Source organism: Echinops telfairi, unplaced genomic scaffold, assembly GCF_000313985.2.
Source record: "Echinops telfairi isolate 266 unplaced genomic scaffold, ASM31398v2 ScPeMD7_7469;HRSCAF=8507_1, whole genome shotgun sequence".
Classification (NCBI taxonomy): Eukaryota; Metazoa; Chordata; class Mammalia; order Afrosoricida; family Tenrecidae; genus Echinops; species Echinops telfairi.
In genome coordinates, this window is record NW_022111373.1 from 148,409,900 (window position 1) to 148,421,138 (window position 11,239).

Here is an 11,239-nt window from a genome sequence, read left to right on the forward strand (position 1 = left end):
CTTGGAAGACGGAACTATGGGATAATGAAAAATGTCCACACACTTCTTGAAGGCCCTCGTGCACAGGCACGTGGACCTATGAAGTTGGTAGAAATGAACTTGCAGTCATCTCATTAGCTAGCTGAACCCGGAGCAAAGGACAGAGATGCAGTTCCTGTCTCCCCAGGAGATTCCTCGGCTCTGAATTCCTCCTGCTCACACTCCACGAGGTATAAACTATAGATACAAGGAGCAAAACATGAGCAGGTGCCTGGACACCTGTGGCTGCAGCCCTGTCATAATAGCAAGACGGAAATGGCCTAAATGCCCCTTAGGGGAGGGATGGATAAACACATTGGAACATGCACTCACAGAACCACGGGAGGATGCGCTGGACTGGCGCAGGCTGCTCAGGAGGGAAGGCCCACCACCCTTGCAGCCAGACATCAAGGCCAACACCAAACCCAACTCACTGCCATGGAGTCAGCGACCCTACAGCTCAAGGTAGAACAGCCCGAGTTTCAGAGACTGTATCTTTACGGGAGTAGAAAGCCATGTGGTGGTTTCAAACTCCCGACCTTGCAGTGAGCAGCCCACCACACAACCACCACGCCAGTAGGGCTTCCTCCTCCTCAGGGCATTCAGGAATAATGTCCAACACAGTGCGACATTATTCCTGCGGCCTACAGCATCCCAGATCTGCAGTCCTGCCTAGCAAGGTCACCGCTTCTTCCTAAGGGACCTGGTTCCAAGACTAAGTGAGGCACACACGGAGCCTCCCCCTGGGAGTCGGCGGAGAAGTAGGCCTGGGGCCTGGCCCCTTCACGAGAACCACCCCCCAAATTAAAAAACGACAAAGCACAAGTTTTAGGAATCTTTAATTTACAAACTGCATTTCACATTTCCAGAAGAATGTTCTGGGCTCTCATCTCGAGCCCTGGTGGTGGTGCAGCGATTAAGCGCACAGCTGCTGAGAGGTCTGCACAGGAGGTGGGAGAGAGCTGTGGCAGTCTGCCCCCGTTGGACACGTGTCCGGGAGACCTCCTGTGTCCTGAGGCCACTGTGGGTGGGATCTGATGACAGCGCAGCCCTGCGTCTACAACCCTGCCGAGCAGACAGTGGGCTCGGCCCGTCCCTGGCCTCCTCCTCGGGCCGCTGACCAGGAGGCTGCGGGCAGCTCATGGGCAGGGAATCGGGTGTCCCAGTCACAGAGGTCCACACAGGCTCAGGTCCGCTGCTCAGGCAGCTAGGAAGGGGGATGGTCCTCCCCTCGGATGCTCCGATACTTGGCCATGTCTTCTGGGAACACTTTGGAAAGTTCTTGAATCAACAGACTTTTGAATTTCTATGAAAAAATTGCACACGGTCACTCTTTCAGTTTCAGAGCCATCACTCGTCACTCGAGCTGACCACTGTGCACACCGCACATACACAGGCACACATCCACCGCACAGACCACCCACCAGCACACTACAAACCAACGGGCCGCTGTGACCCCAGTCAGGTTAAAGCAGCGGTTCTCAACCTGTGGGTCTTGACCCCTTTGAGGGTTCAACGACCCTTTCACAGAGGTCACCTGATTCATAACAGTAGCAAAATGGCAGTGATGAAGTAGCAACGAAAATGATTTGATGGTTGGGGGGTCACCATAACATGAGGAACTGTATGAAAGGGTGGCAGCATGAGGAAGGTTGAGAACCACTGGCTTAAAGGCTCCTGCCAATCGCTTCTCAGCCTTTGGCTAAGATCAAGTGTAAAGGCTCCTTCCTGCCTGCTCACCCCACACCCATGAATGGGTGTGGGTCTGCTGGGCCAAGGGCAGAAAGCCCTGGGAAGGGAACCCCACGCTCCAATACAGCTGGCTCCCTGTGCACCCACCAGGCTTTACCTGACAGCTGATGACGGGCACTCAGCCACACCAGAGGCCAGTCCCAGCTCCCAAGAGCCTCGGGCACCCCCAAGCCCTGCCCCACTCGGCAGGGCAAGCCCCTTCTGCAATCCCACCTAAGAGGCAGCTGCACGCCTGCCAATCCCCAAATCGCTTTCTTCTCAGTTGAACAAAGCAGCCCAGGGGCACAGTGCGAAGGCACTCGGATGCCAGCCCCAAGGTCGGTGCTTCCCAGCCACCAGCCTGCCCAGGCCGACACTCACCCCCTGCGACCTGCAGCTCTACCAGCTGGCGGCAGGACAGAACCGAGTCCCCGGGAAGATGGACGGGCTCCAGGCGGCCCCTGGAGAGCAGTGGCGGCTTCAGGGGATGAGGTGTGCACTCATGGCTGGGCTGGGAAGTGGGCAAGAGGGACCCCACCCCAAAACAGGGAGCTCGCCTGGGGGCCGATCCCACCTGACCAGCACCCACCCACACAAGCCCACCAGAAGCAAATCGGCAGAGAACCATGTTCAAGCCACACCCCACTGCCAAGTCTCACCCTGCAAAAAGCCCAGGAGGGGCATCACCGAGTAGGCTGCCTGGAGGGCAGAGGCCAGTGCGTGCCCAAGCCTGAGTTCAATGGCGCAGGCCCAAGCCTCCGGCTACAGGAATTAGAGGCACAGAGGCCTGAAGACACGAACCACTGCCCCAGCCTACCTAGGACCTTCCCACCTCCCACCCAGAAGCTGACAGGCACCTTCTTGACACCCCACAGTCCTGACGCACGAGCCCCACTCTAACAAGGTGCAGGAACCACCGGGTCTTTGCCAAAGCTCTCCTGTCTCCTCCCGCCTCCCTTCCAAAGGAGCCCTGGTGGTGGGGCAGTGAAGCCCTTGGTGGGTGGGTGGGCTGGGTGGAGGCCTGGGAAGGGAAGGGTCAGCTGTCCAGCCCTGGGGTGGGCCGGCTGCCTTACCTTCATGGTGTCCATCTTGCCTCTCACCTGCTCGTTCTTGGCCAGCGCCCTCTCCAGGCACTCCTTGGTGTAGAGCTGGGGGTTCCGACCTTGATCAATGTACCTGGACAGAGAACAGACATGCCTCCGTCACCCCTCTCCTGGAAGAAGGGGGCTGCCTCCCAGAGGGAACCACAGCCGGGTCGAGGGAGCTGCTCTTGTATGTAACTGGGGCCCCCAGCCGTGCCACCCTGACCACTTCGTAGCTTGCAGGGCTTTGAGCCGGTTCTACCCCTTGCTGGGAAAGGGCATCTCCGCCAGACAACCCGAACCAGCCTCCTAACTGGAGCAAGATCCCCAGGGAATCCCACTCTGGCCCGATCTCAGCACAAGGGGTGGCCTGCCAAAGACCACCCCATCTGTCAGCAGACACCCAGTCACTTTCACGGTCCTGACAAGGTCAATGAGGTTTCCAGGGCAGTGGCTCCCGTGCTGGCTAAGGCGGCTTGGGGTGGAAAGATCCTCAGCTGGGGGCGGTACAGAATGAACCCAGCGGTCAGCTTCTCATCCGCATGCACTCGTGTAACAACATGCTTCCACACCCTCTCAACGGAGAGGGGTGGCCAGGGGCTGGCCTGGGAGACAAGGGCACCGGACCGGGCCCGGCCCCACAGCTTTGAGCTTCCCGTGCTGGGCTTCAGGGGCCGTACAAACAAGGGCAGGGCCACAAGCAGACACCCCCAGCCCCTGGCTTCCATGAGATGATTTGACTGTACTTCCACTGCTTTCAAATTAAAGGAGGGTGGGAGTATAAATACAATTTCACTGCACACATGGGCGGCTTCGACACAGCGGTGGGACTCTCGGTTCTGCACAAAACAGTGACTGCTTGGAGTTGTCGGTCCTTATCTCAGTCTTCTTCGTGATAAGACATCAGCACGCAGCCGGCGGAGGCCCATCTGCATCATCTCCCGGCCTCTTCATTTCATACTACACACCTCGGTGTCCGCCATGCGCCTGCCTGGGATGCCGCACTCACGGCGGGCTTCCTGGGGGTGCTCCCCAGCACTGAATGCGGCCAGCGTTCCCAGTTTCTCCTAGCTTGCCCTTAAGCCATTTCCTCTTCTCAGGGCAAATGCTGGTCTTCTCCCAGGACCAGCACCCCCAGAGACTTCCGGAAACAGCAGACGACTTTTCATGTGGTTTATAGATGGGCTCTGTCTGGAGCCGGGTAGTTTTATGTCAAGGAGGCTGGGACAACCCACAGGAGCCGTTCGCCCAGCCCCACAGGGTCCCCACGCATCAGCACTGGCTCCACAGCAGTGAGTTTGGTGTTGCCAAGACACTCCTGGCTGGGGGGTGGGGTCACACTTGTCAGTCACATGGTAGTTTGTGACACCTCCTTGGGGGTGTGGTCTTTAAGGGACTCTGGGCACTGCGTGTCCCTGCCACTTCACCTTCCTCCTCCCTGAGGCTTCACTGAGACTGTGTCTGCCTCCAGGCCCAGCCCCATGTGGGCCACCAAACCTGACCGCTGCCATGCTGCCATGGGCCTCGGCTCCACAGGCCGGTCATCTCCCTGCATCACCTTCCTGTGTCAGCCTCCCACCGCTAGGGATTCCAGTTGGACCGGGCTGGGATGTCTTCTTAATATGACTTCTCGATGGTTCGAGTTCTTACACGGTGGTTTGTTTCTCCAGACAAGCCTGCCTGAGGTGACCTCAGGCTCACCATTCCCACGAAAGGGAAAGCGGTGTCTGGTGGCTGCTCGCCTGCCTCGTTGGCCATGCGAGCTCTCATCTTCACGAGCCCTGTTGAAAGCCCACGAACAGGCAGGCTTCCCGAGGGCACACTGAGCCAGCTACCCCACACCTGTGCGTGTGCCGATCTCATAGGCAGGGGAGAAGTGCCTGTGTGTTTCTCTGAGACTGTAGCTCTTTATGGGAGCCCCGGAGGCATTAACGCATTACCAGGTGGGCTGCTAATCACAAAGTCAGCAGTTTGAGGCTACTAACTGCTCCAAGGGTGACAGACGAGGCTTTCTGCTCCGTAAAGGGTTACAGCCTCAATAACTCACCAGGGAAGTTCTGCTCTGCCCTCTAGGGTCGCTGAGTCAGAATCAACTTGATGGCCGCACGTTTGAGAACTCTTGACAGGAACAGAGCCTCGCCTTCCTGACGCAGAACTGTTGACCTTGGGGTGAGCAGCCAGATTCATAACCCACCCTTGCCAACAGGGCTCTATTTGTTCAATAGCAGGATGAAACTGTCCTAGTGGGGGCGGGGAATGGAGATAACATTCGGGAATATGTTCATGACTGCACAATACACTGAATGCAACCAATGCGGCTGAATTTGACACTTTAGAAGGTTAAAATGTAGGGAAGGAAGGGGAAGGAGCGGGTGCACAAAGGGCGGGGAGGAGAGGGAGAGGGAAGGCAAGGGCTAGCCGAGGATACTTACTCAAACACTTCTAGCGGCACCATAATGTCATGAAGCTGCTGTCTGCACTTATCGATGTCCTGTAAGCCAGTGACGATAAAATTCCTGGGGAGAGGCAGAACAAAGGCACTGAATTCAGAGCTCTCCGACCTCGACCCGCCCAGATTCTCCGCAAGCAAACCTCCCATCTGCACGGGGTTCACTCAACTTACACCCCCTCCCCCGGAGTTACCCAGAAGAATCCCTGGCACGCCCCCCAAGAGGTGTCTGCTCTTCTTGTAAACCAGGACTTGCCAACACGGAGGGGCCCAAGTCATTTGGGAATCTGATGAGCTACTTCAAGGGACACAGGTTCACAGCTTGCACTGCAGCGTAAGCACCCGCAATGAGTCCACTCCTCAAGACCACTCCTCCCAGGGCGGCCTGGCTGCCCAAGCGCCCGCTATCCCCAGAGCCGAGGGGCCTCCAGCCTGGTAATTACTGGTAATTAGCGCCCGCCCGCCGCCCGCCCAGCTCCCACAGACGGAGGCAGCCGGAGGCGGCCTCGGGCCGCGCGGGGCAGGGGTCGGCGGAGGGTCCCGCCCGCCCTTACAGTTTCTGGTTGAGCCCGGCCTGGCTGCTGGGCTGGAAGTCGCTGACGATGATGCCGAGCTGCCGGATGTTCTCCACGAACTTCTCCAGGTGCTCCTCCAGGTGATCGAACTTCTCCGCCATGGCTGCACGCCGCCGGCCAGCTCCAGCCGCCCAGAGCCAGCACGGCAGCCCCACGGCCCGCTGAGCGCTTCCTACTTCCGCCCGCCTCCCCCGTCCCCGCCACTTCCGCTTCCTCCCATGGCGGGAGGAAGGGGCGGGACTTGGATGCGAGGACCAATGGGCTATCGAGGGCGGGCTTTAGACGGTGAGGGACCGGGGCGGGCGCAAAACCTGGATGCGAAGACTAGCCGCACACCGGGGGCGGGACCTGAGCTTCGGGGCGGGGCTGCAGTGAAGGCGGGGCTGGAGTCCGGGATTAGCAGCATTCTGGGGGCGGGGCCTGGTTGCAGGGACCCACGGGCTACCCAGGCGGAACCTGGGCGGGGGCGGGACCTGGATGCTAGGACTATCGATTTGGAGGCGGGGCTTTGTACTCCTGGGTGGGGCCTAATGTGAGGGCGGGACCTGGATTCTAGGAATAGCGGTCCGCAGACGGTGTAGTGGTTGTGCATTGGGCTGCTAACTACAAGATCAGCAGTTCGAAACCAGCACCGGGAGAAAAATGAGGCTGTCAGCCCCCACAGGGTAATAGTCTTGGAAGCCCACAGGGGCAGTTCTATTCTGTCGTATCCAAAAAACTAACTCATAGATGGAGAGTCAGAATTGACTCAGTGAATGATGGGTCGGGGCCTGGGCGCCAGGGCAGGTTCTAGAGCAAGGGCGGGGTATGGATTCTAGGAAGAGCGCCAAGTGGAGCGCGGGAATGGTTGTCCGAACCCGCGGCTGTTTAGAGTCTGGCCGGAGGGGCGTGGAATGGGGCCTGGTGTGGGTGGGGTTTTTTACAAGATGCCCAGCCCGTGCACGGAAAAATGAATGCTCTGCGAATGAAAATCTGTGTGACATAACGCACTGTAGACGATGCAGAAAATGCAGAAAGCATGCAATGAAAAGAAGAGGAACCTCACTGAGACCCCTGGACTCAAGCCACCGGTTCCTTCACCCTCATCGCGCCCCAGAACCTCCTTGTGCAGGGCCCAACCCTCTGCAGCTACCCTCCTAGCTGCTCACTCTGGGGTCAGGCCGGCTGCACATGAACTAGATCGCATTAGAGCAGCATCAAAAACAAGGTGGTTGAAAATAAACAGATAGGGAAAACAAGATGTATCAGGCAATTTTAAAAAAGTTGTCTAAAGCAACATGAATATGAATACTGGATAAAATGAAAATAAAAAGAGGTTTTTTAAAGATTATGAATATAAAAGGGATCCTAAATCAAAAAATATGCTAACATTAACCTAAATGTAACAACATAGTCTTTATTTGTCTCATGAAAATGGGCAAATTGCAAAGATTAATTAGCAATTCAAAATTATAGCAGGGAATTTTCAATACCTCTATCATAAAATAATAACTTGAGTGACCCCCAAAAAACTGTTAAGGATATGAAAGACTACATGAATATGTGTGTATAATGCACACACACACACACACACATATATCCCCACCACTTATCTGTCTGTTTCTCATACTGTGGTGGCTTATGTGTTGCTGTGATGCTGAAAGCAATGTCGCGGTATTTGAAATGCCAGTAGGGTCACCCAGAATGAGCAGATTTCAACAGAAGTTTATGATTAAGAAGAGACTACAAAGAAGAAATCGACTGTCAACTTCAAATGAATTGGCCACTGAAACCCCTATGAACAGCATCAAAACCATTCCGGTTACTGAAAACCTAATTAATCGAAGCAGAACGTTGCCAGAGACAGTGCCCGGAAACGAGGCCCTCCAGTGGGAAGGCACTCAAAGTGGCTATCAGAAAAGACTCTGAAACTTGTTCTTGATCATAACTCAAATGCAAGATATGATGAAGCAATGAACTGGATAGAAAGTTTCAAAGGGCAGCTCAAGAATACAAAGTAACATATTATAATGAAGTTTGCAAAGACCTATAGTGTTTAGAGCTAGAAAACCAGAAAAGAAGAATGTGCTCAGCATGTCTTAAGCTGAAAGAACTCAAGAAAAAGAATTCAAGCCATGAGTTGCAATCTTGAAAGAGGCTGTGGGCAAAATATTGAATGATGCAGAAACCATTAAAAAAAGATGGAAAGAATATAGAGTCACTGTACCAAACAGAACTAGTCCACATTCAGCCATGTCAAGAGGTAGCAGATAAGTGAGAATCAATGTTGCTGAAGGAAGAAGCTCAAGCTGTACTGAAAGCATTCATCACAACAAGGCTTCAGGAACTGGTGGAATCCCATTTGAGATGTTTCAACAAGCCAGTGGAGCACTGAAGGCACTCACTGATGTGTGCCAAGAATTTGGAAGGCAGCTACCTGTCTTTTTAATGATCTTTTGCTTTTCTCCTGGATGATGGTGTTGACTGTCCTCCCTCGGCTCATCAGGCCTTCTGTCCGTGGTGTTCAATGCAGCAAATCTGTTCTTTAAATCTCTGTGGGATTCTTAAGGTTGTAGACTCTTTTAATGTTCTTCAGCTTAAATCTGAAGTTACATACGAGCAATTGGTGGTCTGTTCCACAGTCAGCCCCTGGCCTGGCTTTAACTACTGATGTTGAGCTTCTCACTCATCTCTTTCCACAATTTGACTTGTACATATTCTGGAGAAGTCCATGTGTGTCACCTTTTGTGGTTAAAGGAAAGGATTTGCGATGAAACTTGGTGGTCTTGCAAAACGCCGCCGTGAGATCTCCAGCTTTATTTCTAGCACCAAGTCCAAACTTTCTAACCACCGTTCCTTCCTGTTTGTGTTCCATGGCCAAGGGTTATCGATGCATCTTGAGCGCATGTTTGATCAAGTTCAGACCGAATTCATAAGTAGAATTCTTCAATTTCTGCATCGCTAGCTTTGGTTGTGAGTGCAAACATTTGAATAAGAGTCGTATTGATTGGGTATCTTTGAAAGAGGATAGATTGTATTGTACTTCACAGATAGTCCCATACTTCAAGATAGATCTTAAAATGTGGTTGTTAGCAAGGCATGCAACCCCAACCCTCTTGAGTGTGTCATAGTAAACCATGAGAATCAGGCCTCTTCCTCTCTCTCCCTACAGGAGACAACACTGTTCTCTCCACTTCCCCTTCCTGTTGAGGAGACACATGGAACCACGCTGAAACCTCCAAGAGCCCTGGAGATGCTTCCACCCCACTGGATCCACAAGACTTTGCACCCACTGGGCTGTGATCTGCCCGGATTTTGCATCATTGCACGTGCTGTGTGAGGTTGTAGAGCAGTGATGTCAAACTGGCGGTCTGTGGCCCACATACGGCCCCCTGAGGTAATTTGTTGTGGCCCACGATGCTCTGAAATAAAACATAATGAGGGAATTGTGTGTGTGGTATTGCCTCAATCTCCCCTACATGGTATTTTCTTCATAACAATTTTTTTCTATTTTCATATGATGCAATGGAGAATACCATGGCTTGGGTCAGGAGCACCTCAGTTTTCAAAGTAACATCCTTGCTCTTCAATGCTCTAAAGAGGTCTCATGCAGCAGATGTACCTAATGCAATGCATCATTTGATCTCTTGCCTGCTGCTTCCATGAACATGGATTGTGGATCCAAGCAAGAAAAAGTCCTTGACAACTTCAACCTTTCCTCCATTCATCATGATGTTACTTTCCGGTCCAGCCATGAGGATTTTGGTCTTGTTTACATTGGGTTGTAATCCATGCTGAAGAGTGCAATCCTTGATCTTCATCAGCAATGCTTCAAGTCCTCCTCACTGTCAGCAAGCAAGGTTGGGTCATCTGCATACCACAGGTTGTTAATAAGCCTCCAATCCTGATGCCACACTCTTCTTCATAAAATCCAGCTTCTCTGGTGATTTGCCTAGCATACAGTTATATAAAGATGGTTCTAGGATGTGACCTTGAGACACACTCTTTCTGATTTTAAACCATGCAGTATTCCCTTATTCTGTTCGTGCAACTACTTCTTGATCTATGTACTAGTTCCTAAAAAGTACAATGGAATGTTCTGGGATTCCCATTGTTGATGATGGTCCACACAGTTGAATGCCTACTGCAGAGTCGGTGAAATCCATATAGCCGATGTGTTTCGTTGACTATATGAAATCTGAGATAGGCAGATCTATGGAGATAGTAACTAGCTTGATGCCTTATTAGGAGCATGGGAGGACAGGCTAGAGAGAAATGGAGAGCTAACGAAACTTTTTAATATAACTGAACTATTAAAGCATGATACGTGAATTATATGTTCATAAATCTATGTTAAAGCAAAGGAAAATAGATCAAACACACTGCGCTGTGTAAATCTGCACAAGCCCGCTTGAAAATGTTGAAAAGCAAGGATGCTTATTTCAAAATGGAGGCGCACATGACCCAAGCCATGGTATTTTCGGTTGCTTCATAGACACGTGCAAGCGGAACATGGATTGAATAAGGAAGACTGAAGGAAACCCGAAGCAGTTGAACGGTGGTGTTGGCAAAGAATATCGAAAGTCCCAAGCTCCTCTGGTTTAAAAAGGCGAGCCAATACAGGCCGACCGTGGCAAGTCTGACAATGGAGAGAGAGGAGGGGAGGGAGCGGAGACCCCACCTTCGTCATTCAGGAGGGACCATGAAGTCCTTGCAGCCCAAGTGTGAGCTTGCAGCCATGAGCAACCTTCTAGGCACCTCCAAAACACAAGCAACCCAACAAATCGAGATCGAAAATGGACTGGCCCCGTAAACAAAAATCTGTTTCCAGACGGAGAAAGAGCCCCCTCCCCGAGTTTGCGGCTCTGTGCTCCAACATGAAGGCACACCAGCCGCTGCTGCGTTCGTGCGGATCCACGCAATGACCCCGAGGGCCAGCGTAGGGCTGGCTCTGCAGGACTCTCACCGGCTGTCTCTCCAGAGGTCGATCAGCGGCCTTTCTTCCCAGAGTGGACTCCAACATCCATCCTTTTGGCTAACAGAGGGTGAAGGAATGACTGGCACCTCAGGACTCCCTACATGTGGTACCACGCCCTATATGGTAGGCGTACGTGTGTTCTGAATAACCGTGGGCTCTGAGTTCCGTGTCCACAAACATTTTGCTTTCTGTCCTCCCCCTGACATCCATTAGGAGTGAGAGCTGCAGGGAGGGCTGACCGTCTGTCCTGGAAAACTACCCAGTTATCTCTGGGGACCCTGGAGTGTGCAGAGGTGCAAGAGAACTTCCCTGACACCCCCCACCACCACCCCACCCCAGCCCTCCACAATCACTCCTCCATTGACTCTGTTCTTGGCTGAAACCAAAACCAATTCAGACCCACCAAGGCGAACCTCGGCATGATCTC

General features: G+C 53.0%; 1 protein-coding gene across 2 annotated transcripts; it reads right to left on the reverse strand.

The window, feature by feature from the left end:
• Positions 1 to 840: 840 nt before the first annotated feature.
• MED10 (mediator complex subunit 10) lies at positions 841 to 6,024 on the reverse strand. 2 transcript variants are annotated; one of them, XM_045285163.1, is made up of 4 exons: positions 5,835 to 6,024; positions 5,264 to 5,347; positions 2,850 to 2,925; positions 841 to 1,324 (listed from the first exon to the last, which is right to left on the reverse strand). In XM_045285163.1, exons 1-4 carry the CDS (start codon positions 5,954 to 5,956, stop codon positions 1,226 to 1,228), a joined length of 381 nt encoding a protein of 126 aa, XP_045141098.1. In that variant the 5' UTR covers positions 5,957 to 6,024; the 3' UTR covers positions 841 to 1,225. The 2 variants fall into 2 exon arrangements, with proteins under 2 accessions (XP_045141098.1, XP_004698165.1); XM_004698108.4 differs by having other exon boundaries at positions 2,823 to 2,925.
• Between the last annotated feature and the right edge of the window lie 5,215 nt (positions 6,025 to 11,239).

Excerpts from the sequence above, each read along its gene's own strand:
- MED10 (XM_004698108.4), bottom strand. The coding sequence starts at position 5,956 with ATGGCGGAGAAGTTCGATCACCTGGAGGAGCACCTGGAGAAGTTCGTG. Across the intron at positions 5,348-5,834 it reads GCCGGGCTCAACCAGAAACT|GAATTTTATCGTCACTGGCT; the intron begins GTAAGGGCGGGC and ends GCCTCTCCCCAG. Across the intron at positions 2,926-5,263 it reads GTGCCGCTAGAAGTGTTTGA|GTACATTGATCAAGGTCGGA; the intron begins GTAAGTATCCTC and ends TTCTCTGTCCAG.